Source organism: Selaginella moellendorffii, unplaced genomic scaffold (genome assembly GCF_000143415.4).
Source record: "Selaginella moellendorffii unplaced genomic scaffold, v1.0 SELMOscaffold_130, whole genome shotgun sequence".
Classification (NCBI taxonomy): domain Eukaryota; kingdom Viridiplantae; phylum Streptophyta; class Lycopodiopsida; order Selaginellales; family Selaginellaceae; genus Selaginella; species Selaginella moellendorffii.
The window spans coordinates 69,453-96,707 of record NW_003314391.1 but is presented as its reverse complement, the minus strand read 5'-3'; the positions used below and the strand labels follow the sequence as shown (position 1 = coordinate 96,707).

Genomic DNA, 27,255 nt, shown 5'->3' with positions numbered 1-27,255 from the left:
CCTGTTTGAGAAGGAGATAGCTTCTAGAGAAAAATCAAATGCTCCTGAGATATGCATGACTGCAGATAGTTCTCTCTGGCATTCTCGACTTGCACATGCAAATCCCCCTCTCATCAGGCGTATGCAGAAGCAGGAGCTTGTGGATGGCTTCAACGACCACGTTCTTCAAAGTTCAGCAAAATGTCACACTTGCATTCTTGGCAAGCAAACCTGTCGTACTTTCAAACCTGCTGTGATTAGAAGCACTCGTCCCTTGCAGCTCATTCACTCAGATGTTTGTGGACCCATGCGACTGTTTGCTCAGTAATCTCATGGAACTCTTTGGTCACAGTGTACTTCCAGAATGGGGAAATAAAGGAATCTAAGAGAATATTTGATTCGATGCTGGAGAGGAACGTGGTATCTTGGAATTGCATGCTCACGGCGTATGTCCAGGAAGGTGACCATTCTGGGGCGGAATGCCTGTTTGATCAGATGCCCGAGCACAAAGTATTTTGTGACATTTACAGATGATTTTTCCGGGCACACGGACGTCTTCTTTCTTCGTCACAAAGATGAAGTCTTCAGCAAATTCAAGCAATTTGTAGCAGAAGCTGAAGTGAAAACTGGTCAGAGGGTTGGTTGTTTACGTACTGATTCAAGAGGGGAATACGTCAACAAGTCCTTTCAGCAATTCTGTGCTGAATAAGGAATTCTTCATCAGTGCTCTTGCTCTCATACCCCTCAACAGAATGGAGTCTCTGAGCGCAAGAATAGGACAATCATGAATGCAGTTCAGTGCTTCCTTCAAGAATCAGGACTACCAAAATTCCTCTGGGCTGAAGCAGTCAGATCAGCTGTGCATGTTCAAAACCTTCTCCCTCATTCTCGCAATCCCAACAAGATCCCAGAAGAGCTTTGGACTGGTCAAAGACAATTGGTGGTGCATCTCAAGCGTTTTGGTTGTTTAAGCTTTGCAAAAAGGGTGGATGAGCATCTCGGCAAGTTGGAGAGCAAAAGCAAGTTGGCCTTTCTTGTTGGATATGATTCCAATTCAAAAGGATATCGCCTGTACCAGCCTGGTAATCATCAAATTTTTGTAAGCACTGATGTTCGTTTTGATGAAGGAACACTCTACAAAGATCATGTTCAAGAAAAAGGAAGCTCAGATCAAAACATGAACTGGACTCCGGAAGAATGGAGTTGGGATGGTGTTGAAGACGGTGATGAAGATGACAATGATCTGACAATCATCTATCCCTCATCTCCTTTAGCAGACGATCATCCAACACCAGTCTCTGGATCTTTTCTTCCTGAAGAACAGGGCGATGCTGCTCATCGTGCACGAACTGGAGAAGTCGACAGGCTCACACGTGATCTACCATTCAATGTGGAGAACTATGGGCGGACAGCATCTGGATGATCAAGCAGAGCACCTCATCCCAAGCAATGGTCTTTTGCAACAACAGAAATAGCTTCTGAACCAGTCAACTTTGAGCAAGCGATTCAAGCTCCTGATGCAGATAAGTGGATTTCAGTAATGCAAGATGAGTTGAATTCTCTTGATGAGAACCAGACTTATGACTTGGTGGAAGCTCCTGAAGGACGTGAAGTTGTTGGATCACGCTGGGTGTTCAAGCTTCACAGAAATCCTGATGGATCGGTACAACATTACAAAGCAAGACTTGTTGCTCAAGGATATTCACAAGTTCCTGGAGTGGATTTTGATGAGACATTCTCACCAATTGTGAAGCAGACAAGTATCAGAATGCTTCTGGCTTTTACAGCGGAGTTTGGTTTGTGCGCACATCACATGGACGTAAAAACAGCCTTCCTTAATGGGAACTTGAAGGAGGAGATATTTATGCGGCAACCCCCAGGCTTTGAGCTTTTTGGATCACAGTGCTCCGAACTCGTCTGCAAGCTTCGCAAGGCTCTTTATGGCCTTAAGCAGGCTTCCCATCAGTGGTATGAATGTTTGGATTCTTTTCTTATGCAGAGGTTGAACAGCGATGGAAATCTATATCTTCTTCAGCAGGGTGATCACTTTGTTGTGATAGTAGTTTATGTGGACAACTGTTTGATTGTCAGCAACAATGACACTGTTTTGAAGGATGTGAAGATCAAGCTTATGAACAAGTTTGTGATGAAGGACTTAGGAGCTGTGCAGCAGCTGTTAGGGATGGAAGTTGACAGGGATGAAGCAGACAGGACAATCACCCTCACACAGCGCCAATATGTGAAGAAGCTTCTCAACCAGTTCAACATGACAAGTTGCAAATCCGTGGCTACACCAGTCGTCACTGGCATCAAGTTCACAAGCAAGATGGATGATTTATTTGATCAGCCCTCGGTCTACCGATCGCTTGTTGGAGGACTACTCTACCTCGCCAACATGACTCGCCCCGACATCTCCTTTGCCGTTGGTTTCCTCAGCCGATACATACAGTCTCCGAGTTGTTATCATTGGCAGATGGCGAAGAGAGTTTTGAGGTATTTGAAAGGAACGGCTGCTCATGGACTGGTTTACAAATGCTCAGGTCAATCCAAATTTGTTCTTCAAGCTTACTGCGATGCAGATTGGGCTGGCAACTTGGATACACAACATTCAACCTCCGGAATTTGCTGCATAATTGCTGGTGCTCCGGTTTCATGGGGAAGCAAGAAGCAAACGACGGTTGCTCTTTCTAGTGCAGAAGCAGAATATGTAGCTGCCAGTACAGCAGCAAGGGAGATCATCTGGCTTCGTCGATTACTTGGAGAACTCAATCAACAGCAATCAGATGTGACCATTCTGCATTGCGACAGCAGAAGTGCAATCGCCATGTCAAAGAATCCTGTGTTTCATGCTCATACGAAACATATAGACGTGCAGCATCACTTCATTCGCGAACATGTAGCAGCCGGAGATCTTCACCTGGAATACGTTCCTTCACAATATCAGTTGGCGGACCTTCTAACCAAGCCACTTTCAGAGCTCACATTCATCAAGCTGAGGAATCAACTTGGAGTGTCAAGCACCCTCAGCTTGAAGGGGGAGTGTAGGAATAATGATGAACATGACAAGCAGTCCGAATCGTGATCAAATCTCTAGTGATTTCTGATTTGATTGAAGTTGTATATATATACAGCCATATATGAATCAAGGGGTGTGTTGAAATGAAATCCATTGTTCTTGCTCCGCTTTTCTTTCTGAAGGGTTGGGGAGAAGCTGCCGAAGCAAGAGAAGGATTCATAGCTGAGGTATGCCTGTCTTGATGCGTTTACACATATCATCATCTAACTGCTGGACTATGCCCAGACTGAAGTAGAAGAAGACCAACGAAAAAGAAGGAACGAAGAAGGGCCAACGTGAGGCTGAAAATATGACTGTGGAAGCATACACAGCATTAGTGCTGGCTTTCATTAAGCATCATGTCCTTCCAGGCCAAATAACAAAATTACCTCGTCTCTTTGATCGCGAGCAGTCCTGCTTTGCAACAGGAGCTTGTGTCTTTCCAGCCACCATCTTTTGCAGCCCACTCCCTGCTCTTGCATGTCCCACACCATGGCCTGTAACTTCTTTGCCATGATCAGCCAAAGTGACTAGTCAATGTTGCAGATGAGTTTCTACCTGAACGTGCATGGAGATGACCATTGAAGATTCAGTCCTGAATCCTCTAAGTCATCCCTGGCAGCCGGTGTCCACTCGCATGCTCTTCCACGGCCATCAGTTGATCACGGGTGGTCATGTTCCAATCCATCTGTTTCTTCATTCACAATCACTACTGAGTCATCTGAAGCTCGTTTGCACTGATGTCTTTGCACTTCCCTGGCTCTCTACCTTTGGCAGTCTGGTATAAGGAGTTAAGAATACAACTCCATAAAGCAAATAACTTTACCGTCCATGTTCACGTTTGTCGTTGTAGTTCACACCCCATGACTTTTTTGAAGTCGACTGGATCGCACATCGCTCCCGGTCGTCAACTTTCAAGGAAGCTGGACGTTGCCAATCTTTACCGGATAGAGCTGGTCTGTCTCAACATCCCCCTCTTCAACAATGGGACAGTGAACAGGGTTGCCACATCAGTCGTGCGGTGCTGCTCTCTGGACGCAGAAACTCCCAAGGCATCACCTGACCAGCAGAGATTTCATTTGGCCGCCTTTGATCTACCTTCGGATTTTTCCTGCATCTGAGGTGTCCACATTAGAAAGAAGAGAAAGATCAGACAAGCAAAACCAGGATTGAAGTTTAGGGTATACAGAATTTCATGACTTCATACACATCCATACTCCCCGCTAACATCTGCCACCTTTGGAATTCCTGCCTGAACCGTTGCTTTCACGTAGAATTGGAAAACAGTCATAAGGATGTCGTTGTAACCCTCGTACTTCTTCCAGTTTGTTTGGCTTGGGTTTATGTAGGACTTCGTACTTGTCAACCGAAATCCAACGTCGGGTACCGTACATAGATATTTAAGTTCTGATTTGAGAAGAGGTTCAGAAACTTCAGACCAAGCGCATCAATTTCCGTTCCACATCTTACCCACAGTCCTCCAACAAATGCAGGACGCGACCTCGATCTCGTACTCTATTCTCATCGGACGACGCCCACACATTCCACAGTTGATCTCGATGCTTTGTCTGGACAATTCCTACAAATGCCATCAAAGAGTAAAACACCAATTGAAAGTCTTTGCAAAGAAGCTAATACGTTAACGTTACCTTCGCCATCTCCTCATAAAGAGAGCTAGTTGATCCTCTCGCCGTCCTGGGACGTCGAGCTGGGAACTGCATCATTGTTACCATACACCTTTACGTCGATCCAATCGTCCACACTAAATTGCTAGAAGAGCTGCACGAACCGGCACAATTTAACCCTCCAGATGCATATCTTTTTCAGGAAGTGACCATCTGCATGAGCCTCTTACGGTGATTTCCAGCCCGTTGATGGCCCCGATGATCGGCTGTGATCACTTCTCCATCTGAATCACCGGATCGGCAGATTCATCCTTCACATCCCCTTTGAAAACTTCTTGCACGGCGGTCAATTCCTGCACCAAAGCCAAACAAAGATCGATGATCGATCTTGACTCAGCAGCAGAATCGCATTTACCACTCCAGAGCAGAAAGCCCTTCCGGAGCCAGATTCAGCTGCTTCCAGGGGCCGCAGCCTCCCAAGTAAGGCTTCGATTCTTCTCTGATAAGAAAGGAGGTTCAGGAGCTGACTTATCGCGGACATCCGACTCTCATGATCATCAGCAAACTTTGTACATTGAAATTCTGGCAAAGGCGGCAAAGTAAGCTTTGCAAGGCTTTTTAATAAACAAATTAATCACAGTTTTCTGTAATACAGATCGAAAAGATTGTTTGCAAAAGCATCTTGATACAAGAAACTGCACAAGAAACTGCGCAACTCATGGAGATTGGAGCATCTCAACACTGCGTGAACTTTATCCGGATCAATTGTGGTTCCTGTTGCAGCAAGTCTAAATCCCAAGTTACCTCCGACAGCCCAAAGTCGCTTTTCTTAGGATGTAGAAATAATGTTGCATTCCGAAGCTTGTCGAGAACAGTCTCCAGATGACGAAAATGCTCCTCCAAAAACTTTCTATATACCAAATATCGTCGAAGTAAATGGCGACGAACTTACCAATCTCGTCGCGAAATACATCGTTCATCATCCTCACAAATGTCGCAGTTGCACAAACCAAAAGGCATGACTAACCACTCGCACAGGCCTTCAGGTGTTGAGAATGCAGTCTTCCAAGTATTGTCTTGAGCAATGCGCACTTGATATCCACTACGGAGATCCAATTTGTTGAACACAGAAGCGCCCGCAGCAAGATCGAAGAGGTCGAAGAGGTCGGAATAGGATGGCACTTGCGGATCAATATATCATTGATGAGACGAAAATCATTGCACATCCTCAAAGAACGTCGGGCTTTGGAACAAATAACAGCGGACTTGAGCAGGGTGAAACACTGCGCTGAATCAAACCTTTGGGACTCAGCAACTCTCGTACCTGTCATATCATCTCAGTCACTTCTGTTTGCGACATTCTGTAAGGTCGGTGATTTGGAAGTCTCGCTCCAGGAACAAACTCAATCTTGTTCAGATCGATAGCACGAATGGAAGTTCCTCAGGTAAAACATCTCGAAATTGATTAACGACTGCCTGGATACGCTGACGATCAACAGCTGATAATCCATGTGCAGCAGTTTGAACATGTTCAGAACTTTGGCTTGATTCTCTGAGGTACGCCACAAAAGCAATGCCACCATTCTCCGATGTTAACGACCGGTTCTTTTGCAGAAATCAATAACGATTGTGGAGTTTTGTTTGTAGGTGACGACGCCCGCAGTAGCCACCTCTTATCGTCCTTCCTCAAAAAGTATGTATTTGCAAATGCGTCGTACTGAGGTCGCCTCAGCCATTGATATGGTTTGCTGAGAATGATTCCCGCGACGTCCATCTCACACACGTCCAGAAGCGCTTCATCGGAGAACTGTTGATTGAAAACCAAACACGGCACTGTTGTGTGACTCGAAGAACATGGCTCTTCTGCAACCATTCGACTTCGTACGGTTGAGGGTGTGGTAGCAGCTTCAAACGTAAGCGTGGCACAACATCGGCAGAAATAAGATCACGCTGGAAGCCATTGTCAAATGTGACCGATAACAATTTATTGCACACTTGAGCTACCGCTGTGAACAAAGCCTCAGAAGCACTCGCATGGTTATTCAAGACGGCTACGCCCACAGATGGTCGAATCTGTTGTTATGGAGCAACAGAGATCACTTCATCGTCATCCCCCATATTATGATGGTGCGTCCTGCAGCAACGTTGGCAATCCGAGTACGACAATCTGACGCTTTGTGGCCAAACTTTTGACAATAGTTGCACCGGCCATTGAATTTCGCCGCATCGCCACTTCCGGATCCCGTGTGAGGTGCTGGACGACGTTCCTGGTCATACTGCAAACGCGTAGCTACGGGAGCACGACCGCCAGAAGCACCGGAAGCTGTGTGCACTTGATTCACTCGCTATCGAAACTCCTTCAGTTGTGATTCATGACGAATGACTTGAAAACTTTCGTCTCTAACTCCTTTCGAATACCAGGTCGAAGTCCCAAGCCATTTCTCTTCTTCGTGTACACCCAACCGAATTTGAAGTTCATGGAAGCGCTCGGTGAAATTAGTAACAGACTCCTCTGGTCCCTGACAAAGATCCTGCCACTTCATGTACAGCTGCTCTTCGTATTGCTGAGGTAAGAACCGAGCGAGTAGTAGCTTCTTCAACTGCAACCAAGTCGTAACCGGTTCATGTTCTTTGCGACGAACTCGCGTATCAAACCACCGACTCGCCATCTTCCGGAACTTGAGAGCAGCGAAGTCAACTTGCACACAGAGGTCGCATCCTGCATTTGTTGGAGGACTGTGGGTAAGATGTGGAACGGAAATTGATGCGCTTGGGTTTCAGTTTCTGAAGTTTCTGAACCCTCCCCTCCCTCTTCTCAAATCAGAAGTTAAATATCTATGTACGGTACCCGACGTTGGATTTCGACACCGCCGGTTGACAAGTACGAAGTCCTACATAAACCCAGGCCAAACAAACTGGAAGAAGTACGAAGGCAGTTGCAAGGGTTACAACGACATCCTCATGGAGTGTTTCGACTGCTTTCCAATTCTACGAGAAGGCAACGGTTCAGGCAGGAATTCCAAAAGTGGCGGGTGTTAGCGCACCGATACCGAAACACCGTCCAGAGCCTCCACGCTTGCTCGTCTACGTTTGTCACTCACCGGTGGATGATTCTCTTTCCTTTGAGCGAAGAGATCGCGATGGAGGGATAGTTGAGATTGCTGGAAGCCATTTGTCGTCTAGTGAAACAGATGGTTTCAAGTTCGTGAAAGTGGAGACGTTTCGTATTTCCTGCCTCAATTCACACAGAAAGTTCGTGAATTTGGGTGCCTTGGCATTGTAGACGAGGCCCGGATGAGCAGCCGCGTTTGGGTTGATGTGGTCTCCACCGAAGGTGCCGGAGAGCAATGCTGCGTCTTTCATCGGCTCCCCAGAGTTATCAGTGACAAGAGAAAATAATCGATTGTTTTCTTCTGGAAAGCACATAGTGTTACCTGTAGTTACGATTGCCGAATTGATAGCGGCTGGACTCCATTCGGGACGGTATGCCTTGAGCAGTGCAACGATCTCAGAGACATGCGGACAAGAAATGGAAGTTCATAATACAATATTGCGTGTTGTTTGCGAAAGCGAGGTGGAGTTGCTGTGGGAGCATTATATGTGCCTGGTGGATCTGCTGGCTGGGGACGCTGCGGCTGGCTCCAGGACGCCGAGGAGCTCGTGGAGAGGATGCCGTTCGAGCAGTGCGTCACGGGCTGGATGACGCTGCTGAGCGGGTGCCGGATGCATGGCGACGTGGAGCGGGCGGAGCGCGCCGCGGAGATGGTGGGTGAGCTCGAGCCGGCGCGCAGTCCATCCTCATGCTTGGAGCTCTCGAGAGAGGGACTGGGACATGATGAGCTTGATCAAGCGACACCTCCAGTGAGGTGACGAGTTTCTTCTTTCTTCGAGGAGGATTATTTTAAAGCTTCCTTTTGTGGCATCGAGAAATCAGCCACTTAGTTGCTGGGATGGAAAGCCATGGCTGCTACTGCTGCTGCTGCTGCTCTGGGAGGCGAGATCTCGATGACCAACAAGACGAGGAGGAGGGAAATTTTTGCGGCTCGGTCATCAAATGCATCGCCCAAGTCGGGCAATCAGGCACTGTGCTATTCGAAGGGCTCTCCAACTTACATTCAAGAGTTTGAAAGCCGGAGCAGCGCAGAGGAGGTAACTCTTCCAGAGCTCGAGCGAGAGAACTTGACATTCCTTGTTTGTGCTGTTCCAGGTGAGAAGCGAGCGCCACGGTCGATCACGTCATCCGAAACGATCCCTCGCTCCTCCTCATGGTGGGCGATCTCACATACTCGGATCAATACATCACCAATGGCACTGGATCGCCCTGCTTTAGCTGTGCATTTCCAGACGCGCCAATCCGGGAGACTTATCATCCCCACTGGGATCACTAGGGGAGGTAAGAGAGAGCAAGACTATAAATCCGCAATCCAATCCCTGATTTCCTTGCTCCCAGATTCATGGAGGAGGTGCCAACCACGAGATCGAGCCCCAAGCATTGGGCAAAACATACAAGGCCAGGTTCTCGGTGCCTCCTGGATCGAATTCCAGCCTTTAGTACTCGTTCGATGTCGGCGGCATCCACTTCCTGATGCTGGGAGGATCGCGTCAACAGGCTCCTCACGCCCTGGATCGTGGCATCCGCCGTGGTACAACAGCTACAACTACCGCGAGGTCGAGTGCATGCGTCTCGAAATGGAGGAGCTTCTCTACAATGCCGGCGTCGACATTGTCCAATGGCCATGAAAATCCCTCTCTCTTCTCGATCTCGACAGGAATCCTCGGTGTTCTTCCAGGTCCATGCCTATGAGAACAGAGTTACACTTACGAGCTGGACCCGCGCTCTACATCGTGGTGGGCGATGGCGGCAATACAAAGACAGTGGACACGGAGCACGCTGACGATCCGGGGAAGTGCCCCAAGCCTGAGGACAACGTCCCCTAAGTCGGTGGAGTTTGTGCTCAAAACTTCGGCTCCGGGCCAGCGGCGAATCAATTCTGCTGGGACAGGCAGCCGGAATGGAGCGCGCTGCGAGATGGAAGCTTTGGTCACGGCCTATTGGAGGTAACCCCGAGAGTTCAACCTCTTGATTTTGCTCTTTTTCTCTTTAGGTGAAGAACAATACCCATGCCCTGTGGACGTGGTACCGCAACCAAGATGTGTATGGTGATAGTCGCCTTGGAGACATTGTGAAATCACCGCAGTGCCGGAACTATCCTGCTTTCCAAGCTGACGAAAGATCGGGTGGAAACAGTGGAAGTCCCTCCAGGATCTTGGGAGCTCTAGCCATTTTGATGGCATCGCTTCTAGAATTTTGAAAGTGCAGAAGTTAATAAACATTAGCATATGAAAAGAATTATCGCAAGTGAATTCCAGTAAAATTGGAGAGGGAAAAGCTAACTGGAAGTCTGGTTTCCAGCCATCCAGTCAAAACTGCCGCTTTGCATGTCGACGTGGCGGTTCTTCAGCGCTTGACCTTTTCTCGGCAGCATATATACGATATCAACACAAACGCTGATCATATCATCGATCTCTCTTTGATAGATTTTCTTTGCAAGAGGAACTCTAGATCATGTCTCGCGCACTAAGTTTTTTCTTCTTCGTCCTCTTGGTGGCTGCTACTGTGACCTCTCGGCCAGTGAAGAATGAAACAGGTACGCCTGTTCTTCAATCTCGATTGAATATGCCTCGCTTGGATTTGATGATCTCTGTGTTTCTTTTGAAACATCATGGTCCATGTCTGCACTCGCTTGCATGTGTGTCTGTCCAAGCACGTAACCTGATTCATACGTGATTTAAACTTTTTGTCTTTTACAGTGATGGCTAGGATTGCTAATCAGCTGGATTGGTCGCCATTGTCCAATTCCACCCCAAAAATTGCCGAACCAGAGGTAAAATAATCCTGTATTTGAAGACAATATTCTTGACATGTATGATCGTGTGTTGTCAATCATCTTTGGTGATCAGGAGCAGCAAGCCCATGTCGACTACATTTATGATTTTAATCCTTGATGAAATGGCACATTAATAAGGAGGGATCATAGGCTTTAAAGTGAAAGAAATTGTCATTTATTAGAAATAATATACCTTAATTTAATATAAATCGATTTGTCTTTGTAGTATTTTCATTATGCAAATTGAAAAAAAGTTGTACAAGTAATACTTTCCAGTCTGTCTTAAAAGACCCACAACTTCCATGAGTAAGTTTTATTTGATCAGAACAGCGACACATACGTGCCAAACAAGGAGAGATCATGTGGGAGATCACTCAGTTATTCATCATATGGATATAGTTTGATCATCCAAAAGGATCTAGCAGCACTGGAGAACTCCCTCGACGTTCTGGATGCAATCGTCGAGGTTGCGAGTGGAAGAGACGAGAATGCCATCCCCGCGGTTGCAACGGGCAGCCACGTTGAGCCCATTGAAGCTGATGTTGGTGCATCGTGAGGCAAAGTTGGATGAGCAGTCGAGGACACCATTGCTGCTGCCCACGCAATTGTTCACATCGATGGAGGCGTTCCTCCTTTCCATATTGGATGTGCTGCAAATGGCTCTCATCACGGTCGAATTCCTGTCGAAGGTGATATCAGTGCAGGATCGAGAAAACTGGCAAGCCTGTAAGAGTAAGATATCCAAATTGTGAGCTTCTTGCGGGACAATTGAATGAGAGTTTCTTACCTGGGTGATGGAGAGGGTCGAGACCAGCATACACAGGAAGAAAACCTCGCGAAATGCCATGAAGGAGTCTTGGTCTCTACCATCCTTTTGAAGTAGCTCAGTAGAAGTGGGATAGTATCTCCATGGATTTTGTAATTGGATTGCCCACCACTCAACGTGGAAATGATGTTATCTGGGTTATTGTGGATTGGTTAGTGAAGATGGCACACTTCTTCTTTGTAAAGATGATGTTAAAGGCTTTTGATCTTGCTCAAGTGTTTGTGAGAGAGCTCTTCCGTCTATATGGCTTGCCTCAGCCGATATTATCAGTGATTGTGATCCAGAGTTTACTTCAAAGTTTTGGCAGGCAGTATTCATGAAGTTAGAGATGAAGCTAAGCATGAGTAATGGTGAGCATCCACAATCTGATGGGCATACGGAACAAGTGGTGTTAGAGGACATGTTGAGATCATTCGTGAGGAATCTCAAGAAGCATGCTGTTTGGGAACAGTAGTTGTGGTTGGTTGAGTTCACATGCAACAGTGGTTAGAATTCAATTATTGGGATGTCTCCATTCATGGCGATGTATGGTTATGAACCAAAGTCTCCAGTGGACCTCAGCTTGTCATTGGTCAAGGTGCATCATGCTCAGCAGTTTCTAGGTCATATGCAAGAGACCTTGGAGTTGGCCAAGTTAAATATGTGACGAGCTTAGGAGCGAGACAAGTGATTGGCTAATGAACATCGCCAGCACTGGGAGTTCAAGGTGGGTGACAAGGTGTTCCTCCTGACAGATGCACAGAAGTCTTTGAAGGGTGTTGGAAATCCCAAGCTTTCTCTTTGGTATTGTGGACCGGGACAATCTTGCATCGCCTGTTGCAATTGGAAGAGTTGAAGTGCTTGCCTCACAGGTTGCATTCCATCTACTGGGGATTCTGCTCATACTATGATCTCCAAAGCTTTTGGATTGCCAGATGCTGCTATCCAAATAATCCTTCCCAGCTCCAGCATACATTTAAATGTTAGATGGTAATGAATAAATTTAGAATATACTTTGATATTTTGGGATATTTTATCAACTAATGGTTGTTATTTATTTAGATTAATTCTGTATTTATAATATATAAATAACTTTATAATTTATAAACTTTCATAAACACTTTTAAGTATATTCTAGTTTATTCTACCTTCTAATAGTTGATATATAATAAGATTAATCTTGTGTTATAAATTATAAATATGTTAATTAATTATAAACTTCCATTTGATCAATTGGATAATAAATAGAATAACACAACTATTAACTTAAGCAAACAAAGCATTTCTATGCGATGACTAGTATGTTTATTTGTATAAGATTATTATTGCAATTTAAATGACTTGTATTATAACAAGTTTTTATGCTTAAGAAAATATAGATAATATTTATCTCACATGTTTTCATTGAAACAAAAGTTGTTGTTATTTTCAAATATTATATAAGTTATTAGTGTCAGGAGCATGTCATTGAAAGATGGGAAAAAAAAAACTACCAATAAATCCAAAAACCTAATTTAAATTTAGAATCAATATATGATAACAGTTCTTGAGTTCAAATCCCATCAACAAATGTTTAAATTAAAAACACACTTCATACTAAGCACTAAGAAGCAATTTAAGTGGTGTAAGACTTAGTTTGCATAGATATTGCTAATAAAAATTTATAATCAACTCAAAAAAATAAAAGTGAGAATTAGACTCCTTTAGCACATATGAATTTGGAGTCAAAGTACAATCCTATTGCATTACGAAATAAAGATTAAATATACACTCAAAATCCCCTCCCTGCATTAGATAGTATTTGCTAAGATTATTCCCTATATTACTAAATGCACCACATGTGGTTTTGACTTTATACTTTATAATAAATCTCATAATTATCATAAGATAACCAAGGTGCAAAGCCTAACTCTTCAATATATGTGCCAAAAGTAATAAAGTGAGATCCGAGTTTCAAGGTTAACTAACTCTCAATATACAACCAATGAGCGAAGTAATAAGAGTACAGAATAACAGAGGATCAATATTAGAGTTAAACACCAAAAACAATATGGCCAAAAGTGGAATTTGACATTATTTTATAAATACTCCATATGGCAAGTCAAACTCAAAACAAAGATAAACATGCCCAGTAAGAAATTAGATAATATCTCAAGTTGGGTCAACCATGCCAAAAACCTCTTATTATACATTTAAAACCATTCCAAAAAACTCTTTCAGCCCTTAACTGAAGAGAAGATTGTGGTTTTCCCATCTTGCTTCCCAAGTATGTTGAAGAGGTTTCCACTCTCATAATCCTTGATGACATTGAACCAAGGGTGGTACACCAGATTGCAATCTTTTTTCAAGTTTTCTTTGCAATCTCCTCAAAGTCCTGCAGTAAAAAACAATTTAGTACAAGAGATCTCCTGTTATCATGATTGGACTAACCTGAAAGGAAATCCCCTTCTTTGCTTTTCCAGTGCCCAGCTTCCTTGGACAATCCAACTTCTTCCAATGGAAACAAGTGTGTTCAAGCATCTCCCAGATGTAAGACTTGAACCACTCCTTTTTGTTGGTGTTTGCTGTAGACGATATTGTGATGACCTTCTCAAAAGAAGTCGATGTGGAACTGAAACTTGTCCTTGATACTCTATGGCATGTTGGGAGGCGTAAGTGTTGCCTGGAGACTATGAGAAACTTCACGTTGGAGCGCTCCAAGTACTCATCTTTGAAACGAGTGAGTAATGTGGATTGCATTGCCCCCCCCCCCCCTTTTTTTTATATGGTATTACAACACCAATGTCCGGGACTTGTGGATTCTTGAGCACGGACTGCATCAACTGTTGAACCCAATCTTCATTCACCTTCCTGTGGTTGAACGTGTTGAATATGACACAATGGGAAACCTTTATAGCCACAAGAGGCATCTCGATGTATCAATCCTTCAAGTCTTCCAATAGCTCACCAGCAGCTTCAACTATCCTCTCATCTATAACCCACCCCCATCAGATGGCACTATCTAGCGGCCCACAAAGTTCACCTTTAAACTCAACTGGACATGTGTTAAATATCTTGTCTAACTGAAGACCCAAGCTGTGAGGCTCTCCCATTGGCTGAGAGCAACATCCACAAAAAATTTCCAACAACCATGTCTCCTCAATGCCTAAGATTTGATGAAGCTATGCCTTATATATTGTTAACATGTTATTTTTCTAAAGCACTAAAAACTTCTAATAAGGACATCGCCAAATTTGTGAGATCCTAGGAATGTAGCCAAAAGTACCAAGATTGTTTCGTCAAAGCCATTGCCAGACGAACAAAGGAATCCTTACACAGCTCTTTCAGTGGATAGGATGGTAGAACTCGATTCAATCTCCACTGTTGGCTTTTACATGGGGGATGACACACGCTTACACTTGCCAATGTTTTCTCGAGACGAGCCAGTTCTTCCACGAGTTCTTTCTCAGCGGCACTGTAGAAGAAGAAAAAGATAAGGTCTTTCGAAGCCTTGGAACACCAATCTTCGGAAGAGTTATACATGCCCCTAGTTGAGTTCCCGCAGGAATACGAAGATCCGAGAATCCTTCCAGCGTCTTCACCTGTTAGAGTTGTGTTTTATACAACTAAGATACGAGAGAACAGCGAAACATACCTTTTTTGTTGTCCCGAGTATACATTCCGTATAGCTCACAGAGATCTCGGAGTAAAGATTGATGCCGTCTCTTCGAATTCCAGGCATGTCTCTGATTTTAAGATTGACGTAGAGATCCCCGGATGGACCACTGAGAAAGGGTACAGTCAATCAGAAAGAAACTATATAGAACAAGCACAAGATTTAAGCTCACCCTCTTTCTCCAGCATCTCCTCCACCAGCAACACGGAGAGTGCTCCCGCTGTCAACTCCACATGGAACACTTAGTTTGATTGTTTTTTTTGGTCGAATACCTCCTTTGCCTCCACATTTTCTGCAGTGATCGAAAATCACTTCACCCTCACCACCACAGTTTGTACAAGTAGACACCTGAGAGAAAGAAAAACAATGTGAGCCAACAAAACAAACGTTATCAACGAATTGCTAACCTGTGAGAACATCCCAAAGGCTGTTTCTTGTAGTATTGGCTATATAGTTTTACATTTGAAATTGTTTTTTACTGCAGGACTTTGAGGAGATTGCAAAGAAAACTTGAAAAAAGATTGCAATCTGGTGTACCACCTTTGGTTCAATGTCATCAAGGATTATGAGAGTGGAAACCTCTTCAACATACTTGGGAAGCAAGATGGGAAAACCACAATCTTCTCTTCAGTTAAGGGCTGAAAGAGTTTTTTGGAATGGTTTTAAATGTATAATAAGAGGTTTTTGGCATGGTTGACCCAACTTGAGATATTATCTAATTTCTTACTGGGCATGTTTATCTTTGTTTTGAGTTTGACTTGCCATATGGAGTATTTATAAAATAATGTCAAATTCCACTTTTGGCCATATTGTTTTTGGTGTTTAACTCTAATATTGATCCTCTGTTATTCTGTACTCTTATTACTTCGCTCATTGGTTGTATATTGAGAGTTAGTTAACCTTGAAACTCGGATCTCACTTTATTACTTTTGGCACATATATTGAAGAGTTAGGCTTTGCACCTTGGTTATCTTATGATAATTATGATGATTTATTATAAAGTATAAAGTCAAAACCACATGTGGTGCATTTAGTAATATAGGGAATAATCTTAGCAAATACTATCTAATGCAGGGAGGGGATTTTGAGTGTATATTTAATCTTTATTTCGTAATGCAATAGGATTGTACTTTGACTCCAAATTCATATGTGCTAAAGGAGTCTAATTCTCACTTTTATTTTTTTGAGTTGATTATAAATTTTTATTAGCAATATCTATGCAAACTAAGTCTTACACCACTTAAATTGCTTATTAGTGCTTGGTATGAAGTGCGTTTTTAATTTAAACATTTGTTGATGGGATTTGAACTCAAGAACTGTTATCATATATTGATTCTAAATTTAAATTAGGTTTTTGGATTAGTTTGAGGTTGGACTGATCCATTTAGCACAAATCTATTTTTTCTTTAATATTTTATTGGTAGTTTATTTTTTTCCCTTCTTTCAATGACATGCTCCTGACACTAATAACTTATATAATATTTGAAAATAACAACAACTTTTGTTTCAATGAAAACATGTGAGATAAATATTATCTATATTTTCTTAAGCATAAAAACTTGTTATAATACAAGTCATTTAAATTGCAATAATAATCTTATACAAATAAACATACTAGTCATCGCATAGAAATGCTTTGTTTGCTTAAGTTAATAGTTGTGTTATTCTATTTATTATCCAATTGATCAAATGGAAGTTTATAATTAATTAACATATTTATAATTTATAACACAAGATTAATCTTATTATATATCAACTATTAGAAGGTAGAATAAACTAGAATATACTTAAAAGTGTTTATGAAAGTTTATAAATTATAAAGTTATTTATATATTATAAATACAGAATTAATCTAAATAAATAACAACCATTAGTTGATAAAATATCCCAAAATATCAAAGTATATTCTAAATTTATTCATTACCATCTAACATTTAAATGTATGCTGGAGCTGGGAAGGATTATTATTGGATTCTTGGATAGCAGCATCTGGCAATCCAAAAGCTTTGGAGATCATAGTATGAGCAGAATCCCCAGCAGATGGATGTGAGGCAAGCACTTCAACTCTTCCAATTGCAACAGGCAAGTCCCGAGTAGTATATTGTTCAAAGCGCTGACTTTTGATCCTACAAAAAGCTTGCTTCTAATTGGCTACCTGCAATCTGGGACGGTGTGTTCGATTCGATGCCCTGCCAAAGCCTGGTCTTATTCACCACGAGGCTTCTGGCATTTGCGGAGAAGGGGACTGAATCCCTGTTCTTTGCGATTGCTTCGAAGAAGGATGTAGTCTCCTAGACTGTGTGGCAAAACGTATCCGCTGGGAATATCAAGCTATATCTGCTGAGTCTGATGCCGCAGTGGGATGAAATCGCCCGGACGATCAGGCTACGGGCATCTGGATCGAGCAGGGTTTACGGCGGCTTCGCAAGTTCTCAATTTCTGGCCGAGCATGTTCGGCTTGCGAGATCAGTATCCCTTGACTATCAAGGGTGTGGAGCACCATCACCAGGAGGAGACAAGAGCAAGGAGCTTCTGCAGGCAATTCCGGTGTACAAGAAGATCCCACATCGTCGACTGCATCGACAATGGGTGGCCGGATGTTCACAAGCTGCTGCCTTATGATCCTTACGAGAAGGCTGGACAGATTTCAGTGACAGGTAGGTGAGACGAATGAGTTGGGGAAGTTTCTTGTTTTGCCGAGGATCTGTTCAACGCCCTTCGTGCTGGTTTCTCTCGCGGGCTGCTATCTGTGCCACTATGGATTCAGCTGGCTACATTCTCCTGGCCAACATGTACATGGAAGGGTAGGTCAGATCGATGTTGTTGCCCCTCCGTCCGTGGAACACGATTCTCAGAGCAAATGCCGAGTGTTATTTTCTGGACATGAATAAAGGTTTTTATATCTAAACAGATTTATTTTAAAATCTTTTTGTCTTAGAAGTTCCGCCTTGGCTTGAGTATGACAGGCATGCCATGCTTTGGGATCAGGGGTCCTGTAATGACTGGGTGGTGCCGGTAATTTGGAGACAATTTAACCTCGAATCTCTGAAGGATGTTAGCAATGATTATTTTGCACTGCATCTCAGAGAAGGCCCTTCCAATGCAGGTTCGAACTCCATAGGCAAATGGCATGAACGCCATGGGATGCTTGGCTGCAGTTGCAGTACCATTCTTGAAGCGGGATGGGTTGAATTCATTTACATCATCTCCCCACAGATCTCGGTCATGATGCAGCGCAACGACATTAACGCTCACCCCCAGTCCTTTGGGAATGAACACGTCCCCCAGCATAGTGTCTTTAATGCACACCCTGGCGATGAGCGGCATTGTGGGATACAGCCTCAATGTCTCTCGCAGAATCATCTCAATCTGCACAAACAAGAACCATACAGCAAGCTCAGTTATGTGGATCAAAGGACAAATCTGATTAACTGGTTACCGTGGTTAGCTTGCTGACATCTTTGGGACTAACAACTTCTCCATCCAGAACTTGGTCAACTTCTCCATCCAGAACTTGGTCAACTTCTTGTCTTGCCTTCTCTTGCCAATCGGGATAGAGAGCCAGCATCAACATTGTGAATGAGAGAAGTGGGGCCAAGCTGATAAACCCTGTAGCATAGAGTGTTTTCAACTCGGCGACAATCACGTCTTCTCTAACATCTGGATTATCCAAGAGCATCCCAATAAAATCAACGTTATTGCCTGTCGTCCTCTTTCTTCTCTCTCTCACTTGCTTACGAACAAGGTCATTAAACTGTTTCCGTACTTTCCACCGTTCAACGTTTATACCGAAGGGGATCAGCCTGCACCACAATATCTTCCGTAAGTCAGTACAGTTCATATGCTTTTTCCTTAAGCCACCTGTACCTGGCAAATGGTAACCAGCTCCAGGTCTCTTGACCATCTTGCAGGTTGAGCAATGTGATGCTATACTTGAGAATGTTCTGAAAGTCACTGTTTTCCAACCCCAGTGTTGTCCTCGCTACAACATCCACATTCAAGTTCATGAACTCAACTTGAACATCCAGCTCCCTCTCCACGTCTCCACTGTCCTTCACAAAGGCTTCCCATTTTGCCATGACTTGGCTTGTTGCATTGTTCACAGCTCCAACCATTGCCTGTGCAATAGAGTTCAGTCAACCTTAGACTTTGACTTTGTTAATGGAGTATCACCTTGACTTCGTCAATGTAGTATCTGGGCGCTACAATCTGTCTCTGCCGGGCCCAATCTTCTCCATTTGCATGGAAGAGACCCTTATGAAAGATATCATCAGAAAAGACTTTGATGAAGTGGGACTTGACGAAATCCTTGTGCTTCTTCATCAACAGATCCCATATTATCTTGGGCTCTGAGATCACAATCCGGGGCTCCCGCAGCCACCAGTTCAAGTGTACGTTCCCTGAAAGTCAAAGTGAATTTGAAAGTACACTAATAATGTTGTGAAATTAAATTGAATCCCACCATAGAATTTGATGTGCTGTGCGGCCCAGGGAAGAACATGAGGCAGAATATCGTGGCTGATCTCCTTCATGTCAGGCTTCCCATAGAAAACATCAAAGATGGGATTCGGAGGATTGGGTGAGCCTCGTATGCCTTGCTTCTCCATCACTGGACGGAGAGCACTGGCCACCCAATAGTAGCGCATGAGGAAGCTGCACACCATCCATAGAACAGAAAATGCAAGCACGAGTGCGACAAGAAGAACCGAGATGACATCCATTATTGGTGAGGCAGAGCTGAGACGAGGGCCGTAGAGAATTTATACACCAGCAAGTATTCACAGAGCTGCCCATGTGACGGACCTTGAAAGCACGAGCCTGAGATCTTTGTGCTTGACAAGGGCCGAATGACTACAGGTGGTAGTTTTACAAGTGAAGTCTTTTACAGGCAGTGTTCTTATGCCTCATTCTGTCCTCCAGAGTGATAATAAGAGCGGTGGGGGATGGCATGCTGTGGCTCAGGGCGGATCCCAGGCAAAAGCTACATATGTATAGCATGGGAGAAAATCACTCCTTTATTTGACCTTACATCTACCTCCTTCAAGAAACATTCTTGATGTCCTTCCTGGGCAGGACGGCCCAAACACTATGATGGACGACCCGGATGTTCGTTTCAGTAGATCTCGCAACATTCAGCCCTCACAGCACGAATCCTATAACATGGGAGGACCCGGAATCTCTCCCACCCACCCAAAAATTTGAACTTTCTTGCGAATAAAAGATCTTCTTGCGCCTCTTTTATTTGACCTTCCAAGTTTTGGATTACTTACAATGATCCAATTTTTCAGGTCTTATAAATAGAAATGTTGAGAGTAAACACCAGACGTGAGGGATGATGGCTCAGTTGCGAGGGATGATGGTTTGTGTCACTGGAGCATCGGGTTTCATTGGATCCTGGATTGTCAAATACCTCCTTGACAAAGGCTATACTGTACGTGGAGCAGTCCGAGATCCAGAGGATTTGCGCAAGGTGGAACACCTCAAAAATCTCAAGGGGGCCAACCAGAGGCTGGAGCTCGTAAAAGCTGATTTGCTCGACAATAGCCTAGTCGCGGCAACTGCAGGTTGCCAAGTTGTGATCCACACGGCATGCCCCTGTCCAGAGGCGAATTTCCGAATTACTAATCCGCAGACCGAGCTGATCGAGCCTTCAGTGAAAGGCACACTCAACGTCCTGAAAGCCAGCTTCAGTTCTGGAGTTTCCACTGTTGTGATGACGTCCTCGGTGGGTGCCATGTATTTGGATCCAACTCGGCCTCTGGAGCAGCCAGTGGATGAATCATGCTGGAGCGATGTGGAGTACCTTGTCCAGATCAAGGAGTGGTACTGCCTGGCGAAGACTCTGGCTGAAAAATCCGCATGGGAGTTCGCTGCTGCCCAAGGCAATGGTTTCAAACTGATTGTGATCAACCCAGCAGTCGTGATGGGTCCAGTTCTTCAGCCCAAGCTGAATGCGAGCAGCACCCACATTCTCAAGTATCTGACCGGATGCGTGAAGAGCTACGCAAATCGCTGCCAGGCATATGTGGACGTGAGGGATGTGGCACTGGCTCATGTTGCGGCTTTCGAAGATCCAAAAGCATTTGGGAGGTATTTTCTGGCAGAGAGATCGATCCACAGGGCGAGGCTTGTGGAAATGCTGGCAGAGCTGTACCCGCAGCTCCCAGTTCCTAAAATCTGCTCAGACACCAAAAATCCTGAAGCCGTTCCATACAAGATATGCAATGCCAAAGCCCGTCAATTGCTGGAATCAGAGCTGATAAACATTGGGAAGTGTCTGTTTGATTCAGTGGAGAGCTTCAAAGAGAAGGGATTTCTGTAGCATGTAAGCAATTAAATAATAATATAAAATAAATGTTTTAATTCAATGAATTTGAAACAAGTTATTGAAAAAAAATAGACTACAAATAAATTCAGTTACAAAAAGTTGTCTCATGATTCATACTTAAGTCAGTAGAGGCTTTGGATTTGGACTTGTCCATGGATCGATTTCAAAGTAGAACTTCCAAAACGGAAACAGAAGATTCAACAATTGTCTGGAAATGCAAACAATGTGTGGTATGTCACCTTCTGTGATGGAAGAGTCCCATGGTTGCACGCAGCAGGCACTCAATGTGACCAACCACTAGTCAAAATCTAGGTCTCTGTCGATATAAAAAGCGTAGAATTTGCTCACTTGTTTGTAGAGCTCCATTTTAGTTTATAGTGCTCCCTCAAAGTTTCACAATCCACCTGTGGCACGCTGTTTCATCTTCACCATTCACCTCGGATTTCATGGCTGCGTTTGCTCCTGGTGAGGAGCTCGTCCTCTATGCTACTATCCCCCTCGCTCTCAATGCGGTGGTGAAGCTGGGAGCCTTCGACGAGATAGCAGATTCGGTCCTCTCTGCTTCTGAGATTGTTTCCCGGATTACAAACAACCCATCTGCGAATGTTGCATTTCTGGACAGAACTCTCCGAGTTCTGGCAACTTACGGGGTTGTGAACGAGACCGTTGTGCAGGGGCAGCGCAAGTATGGGCTCTCCGAGATAGGCAAGCGTTTTTCTCCAGGAACGAAATTGGCAGCGCGTGGTTTGAGTGTCATGTGCAATCACCGGATCTTCCTCAAGCCTTTCGAGCATCTTGCCGAAGGCATTCTTGATGGTGGCGAGCCATTCCGCAAAGCCCACGGCAAAACCGCATACGAGCTTGTGGCTGAGGAGCCGGAATTCAACAACAGCTTCAACCTCTGCATGGCCGATCATTCCAAGAGGTCCAGTGCTGTGCTGCTGGATTGCTACAAGGGATTTGCAAGCATCAAAACTCTGGTCGATGTTGGTGGCGGCAATGGAGCATTGCTGTGTGACATTCGAACTCGCTATCCGCATATCAAAGGCATAAATTTCGATCAGCCCCATGTTGTTTCTCAGGGAATTGCATCTGAAGGTATCCTCTCACAGATTTTTCATGCTCGATCATTCAAGCACTCTTTGTTTACTTCTTCCAGGAGTGGAGCATGCTGGTGGCGACATGTTCGGATCAATTCCCCAAGGAGATTCAATCATGTTGAAGGTAAAGGATCCAGAGTCAAATTCTCCTTGCCAATCTGGTGTTTCATTCCTTTCTAGTGGATTCTCCACAACTGGAACGACGAACAGTGCCTGAAGATCCTGCAAAACTGCTACAAATCCCTTCCTGCTCAGGGAGGGAAAGTCATTGTCGTGGAAGTTTTACTACCTTCTGAAGCTTATCAAGCTGCCAGTGAGTTTGAGTTGCGAATCGGACTGCTCCTAGATCTTGTCATGATGGTTAATTTCAACGGCAAGGAGCGGACCTTTGAAGAGTATCAGGCGCTCGCCGAACAAGCTGGTTTCAACAAAGTGCATCTTGTCAACGTCTCCAATGGACTAGCAATCCTGGAGTTTCACAAGTAGCAAAACAGGTCACTTTTGGCTGTCAACGTAACACAATGAAATTGTTTTTAAATTTTGATGTTGAATCATTCATTCATTTATATATGCCCACCATGAAACATGAAATCAAAAGATTTAGAAATGCCATTTTGAAGAAGATTGCCAATGTAGTCCATGTCTTCCCAAATCCATATAGAAGACAAGAGGACTGTACAGTCATGATTATCATGTTCAAGCACCATTAAATTTATGCTGTGTTTAATCTCATCCTAGTGGGAGAATGTACTTTAGTATGGTTTTGCTCTGCTTAACAATTTATGTGCTAGTCAGTACTGGAAAGTAGCATTCATTCATATTCTGTTTACATGGCCTTATGGCAACCCCCAAGAAGCCCAAGGGATTTAAATAAGCTGCATAAATGATTGTCTCCATAGTGGATGTTTTTTGTTGTCTCCACCTTTAATGTGCCTAGAGTCACCCACTTAGTCTCTTGTGCTTTCAGCCTGTGACTCACTGTTGCCCTTTGGGTAATGGTTCATGTAGTGGTCACAAGTGTATACATCATGTCTATTCGAAGGGCTTGGGCTTCTATCTCCAATAAAATTCACACAATTGCATTACCCATTTTGTATTGCCAAGGATAAAATGAAGGTTAGAGCTCTAAGGGATGAATGGTTTTAGATTTGGTTTTGGACTCAATCTTAAAGTTGTTCTAAGACTCATTATTAGACTTGGTTTCATTTAATCCAAACTTTATACCGTTTTGATTGTGATTTCAAAATCCTAATAAGTTCCATGTTGTTCTAGTCGGTGGGGTACCCTTCTCCTCGCGTTAGGCCACTAGTATGTCAAAATCGTGCCAGACACCATCTGACACTGTTTTGCATGTAAGTGTTAGATACAAGGAGTTGGTGCTTGTAAGATTAAGAGTGTATGGGACCCTCATTTCATAACGCAGCAGACTTGGAGTTTAGCTCCAAATTCAGGTGCATTACGTTTGGTATCAAAGCAATTATTTTAGCGATTCCTGTTGAACTTTTGTTAGAATTTTTGACTCAAGTTGCATATGCAAAGACTTTTGTGAGACACAAAATCCCTAGGCCCCAAAGTGGAGCCGGAAGGGCGCCACGTGGTAGTGGCCGAAGCGAGAGCCAAACGAGCATAACACGTTTGGACCAAAAGCTCCGACTTGAAAAGATAAGAGCGGGAGTGGAACTCCCAAAGAAGTGCTCGAGGAATGAGCACGAAGCGAGCCATAGGCGAGGCTCCAAAAAGGGACCCAAAAAGGACCAACACATGACATGTGGAAGTGTCCGAGATGGACCCGAGTTGGAGTCCGAAGTGGAGTCCGAGATGGACCCCGAGATGGAGTCCGAAGTGGAGTCCGAGATGGACCCCGAGGTGGAATCCGAGGTGGACCCGAGATGGAGTCCGAGATGGACCCGAGATGGAGTCCGAGGTGGAGTCCGAGGTGGACCCGAGATGGGCACGAGATGGAGTCCGAGATGGAGTCCGAGATGGACCCGAGATGGACCCGAAATGGAGTCCGAGGTGGAGTCCGAGATGGACCCGAGATGGAGTTCGAGATGGACCCGAAATGGAGTCCGAGATGGACCCGAGATGGAGTCCGAGATGGACCCGAGATGGAGTCCGAGATGGAGTCCGAGATGGAGTCCGAGATGGAAGTCCGAGATGGACCTGAGATGGAGTCCGAAGTCTAGACCGAGACCGGGACCGAGACCGAGATCGGGACCGAGACCGAGACCGAGGCCGAGGCCGAGACCGAGCCCGAGTCGGAGTCCGAGTCCGAGTCCGAGTCCGAGTTCGAGTCTGAGAGGGTGAAAGCCCAAAGCGTTCGTTTCCCAGACCCTGGGGGGTTTGGTGAGCTCCAAAAGTATAGTAAGGGGGAGGACTGCAGTGGAGCCAGTTTGGCCAGGAAAGGCCAGTTTGGCCCAGGAAGGCCGGACCCAGTGTTGGGTGATGAGCTGCCCACTAGGAAGTCCAAGACTAGAGTGAACACAGACCGACAAGCGGGGTAGCTTGGTGAAGTGTTCAAGAGCCGGCTCTAGTTCCCCCGGGAGATCGACTGGCCGATGCTCCTAGTCCAAGTGTGGGTGGCACTACCTACTTGGATACCTGTCGTGGCTCAACGGAACCTCGCTCTAAGCCCATGGCTAGAGCACCTAAAGGCGAAAGGCGGGGAGAGTACCCATGAGGCTTGCGTAAGGCCACGGTGTTCCGAAATGTTGTCCCGAAGGCCCAGACTGTGGAAAGGCAAAGGAGTAGTCCTCTGGTGTAGTGACTAAGGATACGATCGTGTGGTGAGGAAGTCCCAGAGGACCGTGGGACTTAGTGGTCGGGCCTATGGGCCTTGATCCAGTGGCAGTGTTGGCAAATACGGTCATGGCCAGAAAGGGGCTTGGTAGGGACCAGAAAGGGGATATTGGGGAGGGCTATTCCCCATGTCTGTGGGCATCCTAAGGATGCTAAGGAGTGGATCGGGGATGATCCCTCATGCACAGATGCCCTAGCCTTTGAGAGATAGGACTGTGGTGTAGGTGGTGTTAGACCACCGGTGTGACTAAGGTGAATGGGCATGGCCTTAGCGTAACGGGCTGATGTGTTGGTGGTGCCTTGGGGTGTTGGTCATGGGATCGGACACGTGGAGCACTTGGACAAAGTGCTAAGGTTGAGTGGCATGGATGCCGTTCTCGGGGCTAGCAAGCCCCAAGTCCTGAGTTGGACTTATGGAGGTTGTGAATGAGACTCCTCCAAGTGGTCGGAGGTGTGGTTAAGTGACTAAAGTAAAATGGAAAAATTAGTCGCTTACAACTTGGTATCGGAGCTGTTCCTTAGTCCGACTTTTATTGGTGCTCAAGTATATCACCACTAGTGTTGGCAACGGAAGGTCCGAGAAGTGGGCCTATCCTTGAGGAGTAGCAGGTCGGGAAGACATGGCTCTCCATTACAGTTCATGTGTGAACTTGTAGACAAGGTGGTGGATAAAAAAGGGGCCAATAATGGAACGACTTTGGGATCTTGGGAACAGTGCAAGGTTTTCCTCATTGAGTTGAGGAGGTGATCCAGATGAGCGTTTGACTCAGCAAATGGGCTAATGTAGTTGGGGTAAACAACTATAGTTGGGATCACGGGGAAGATAGAGACTCCAAAAACAATAAAGGAGTCACAAGTTTATCCTCACATGGTTGAGGCTGGTGCTCATGAAGGTGAGACCGGAATGGATGACCGTGAGAGGTCAAGTATGGATGAGGACACGAGTCCTCGAAATGGTAGCCAGGGCTACCTCTAATAAATGCTGGAACAGCCCAAGGAGTTGGGGGTGTATTAAGTGGATGAGTTGGTACTCTCATCACATGGACAAGTAGTCCTAAGGGGCAAAGGTTGCCCCCAGAGAACAAAATCAAGTGTCAGAGTAACACTTGTGAAAATAGTCCTTTTGGGTAGGACAGGAATGCAAGAAGTGTATTCCAGTGAGCTAGTGCCTCACAAGTAGGACCTTACGGGTCTGTGGATTAACCAAGTCCAAAACTGCTAGATGACTCAAGTAGAGTCAAGGGATGGTCCTAAAAGGACTGATGGAAGCATTTGGACTGAGGTGTGTTGTACCCCACAAAGGATGGGGGGGGGGATCATAGGATCCAAGGATGAGAACAGAGGGTATCTCATCGATGGCAAAATGTGCCATGCTAAAGTCGTGGGAAAGGTGTTCCCAAAAAGAAAACAATTTTAACACAAAGTTGTGTGTGACCTCTATGATGCAGTGCTAACAGATGGTTGGCATGAGAAAGAGTGGTATTGGTCTTGGCAAAGACTTAAACACAAAGAAGAAGTGTCATAGAGGTAGGCTCGTGGAGCCGATGGTGTGGAGACACCAAATGTGCCAAGGTGTGATACCTTGAGGCTATGTTGGTGGGTTCATGAGAACCCCTTGCCAAAGGAATCCCAATAGAAATGGGAATGGCATAGCCTAAGCTGCAGAGCATGCAGTTGGAGTGTGGTGACCCAGATGATGATGGAGGTGTGGAAGCACCAGCAATGAGTTGTAGGACTTGACAACTACGAGGGCAACTAAGCAAGAGGTGCAAAATAATTGGTTAAACGGGTAGAAGGTAGCTACCCAAACCTTCTTGATGGCATAGGGAAGTTGGATATACCCTTACGGGGGATAAGTTGCTTATGTTGCAATATAGTAAGTCAATGTTATAAAAGGAAATACTCATTGTCAAGGAAGCCGTCATTGGGACACCCGAACACTCTATAACACCAGGAGGTGGTGTTTGATGTCGCGAGGGCAGTAGATAAGGCCCAAGGGACTAAGTCCCTAGCGAATGATG

At 44.9% G+C, this 27,255-nt stretch overlaps 4 protein-coding genes and 1 pseudogene across 4 annotated transcripts; 3 read left to right on the top strand and 2 right to left on the bottom strand.

Annotated features, from left to right (window-relative positions):
* The first annotated feature begins 8,619 nt into the window (after positions 1–8,619).
* On the top strand, positions 8,620–9,971 carry LOC9651373 (annotated as a pseudogene).
* Positions 9,972–10,935: 964 nt separating this feature from the next.
* LOC9651372 lies at positions 10,936–11,390 on the bottom strand. The gene is made up of 2 exons (XM_002992137.2): positions 11,335–11,390; positions 10,936–11,271 (listed from the first exon to the last, which is right to left on the bottom strand). Exons 1-2 carry the CDS (start codon positions 11,362–11,364, stop codon positions 10,966–10,968), a joined length of 336 nt encoding a protein of 111 aa, XP_002992183.2. The 5' UTR covers positions 11,365–11,390; the 3' UTR covers positions 10,936–10,965.
* A 6,551-nt stretch (positions 11,391–17,941) lies between these two features.
* LOC9651593 (cytochrome P450 734A1) lies at positions 17,942–19,728 on the bottom strand. Its single transcript, XM_024665921.1, has 5 exons — positions 19,470–19,728; positions 19,181–19,407; positions 18,941–19,125; positions 18,465–18,810; positions 17,942–18,376 (listed from the first exon to the last, which is right to left on the bottom strand). The coding sequence occupies exons 1-5, from the start codon at positions 19,726–19,728 to the stop codon at positions 17,942–17,944; spliced, it is 1,452 nt and encodes a 483-aa protein (XP_024521689.1).
* A 611-nt stretch (positions 19,729–20,339) lies between these two features.
* LOC9651592 (cinnamoyl-CoA reductase 1) lies at positions 20,340–21,329 on the top strand. The gene has a single exon (XM_002992180.2). The coding sequence runs from the start codon at positions 20,340–20,342 to the stop codon at positions 21,327–21,329; it is 990 nt and encodes a 329-aa protein (XP_002992226.2).
* Positions 21,330–21,781: 452 nt separating this feature from the next.
* LOC9651591 (caffeic acid 3-O-methyltransferase) lies at positions 21,782–23,030 on the top strand. Its single transcript, XM_024665920.1, has 3 exons — positions 21,782–22,433; positions 22,495–22,559; positions 22,616–23,030. Exons 1-3 carry the CDS (start codon positions 21,782–21,784, stop codon positions 22,919–22,921), a joined length of 1,023 nt encoding a protein of 340 aa, XP_024521688.1. The 3' UTR covers positions 22,922–23,030.
* The last annotated feature ends 4,225 nt before the right edge of the window (positions 23,031–27,255 follow it).

Excerpts from the sequence above, each read along its gene's own strand:
- LOC9651372 (XM_002992137.2), bottom strand. The coding sequence starts at position 11,364 with ATGCTGGTCTCGACCCTCTCCATCACCCAG. Across the intron at positions 11,272-11,334 it reads CGACCCTCTCCATCACCCAG|GCTTGCCAGTTTTCTCGATC; the intron begins GTAAGAAACTCT and ends TTACTCTTACAG.
- LOC9651593 (XM_024665921.1), bottom strand. The coding sequence starts at position 19,728 with ATGGATGTCATCTCGGTTCTTCTTGTCGCACTCGTGCTTGCATTTTCT. Across the intron at positions 19,126-19,180 it reads ACTACATTGACGAAGTCAAG|GCAATGGTTGGAGCTGTGAA; the intron begins GTGATACTCCAT and ends TCTATTGCACAG. Across the intron at positions 18,377-18,464 it reads AAGTTGTTAGTCCCAAAGAT|ATTGAGATGATTCTGCGAGA; the intron begins GTCAGCAAGCTA and ends TTGTTTGTGCAG.
- LOC9651592 (XM_002992180.2), top strand. The coding sequence starts at position 20,340 with ATGATGGCTCAGTTGCGAGGGATGATGGTTTGTGTCACTGGAGCATCG.
- LOC9651591 (XM_024665920.1), top strand. The coding sequence starts at position 21,782 with ATGGCTGCGTTTGCTCCTGGTGAGGAGCTCGTCCTCTATGCTACTATC. Across the intron at positions 22,434-22,494 it reads TCAGGGAATTGCATCTGAAG|GAGTGGAGCATGCTGGTGGC; the intron begins GTATCCTCTCAC and ends TACTTCTTCCAG. Across the intron at positions 22,560-22,615 it reads GAGATTCAATCATGTTGAAG|TGGATTCTCCACAACTGGAA; the intron begins GTAAAGGATCCA and ends ATTCCTTTCTAG.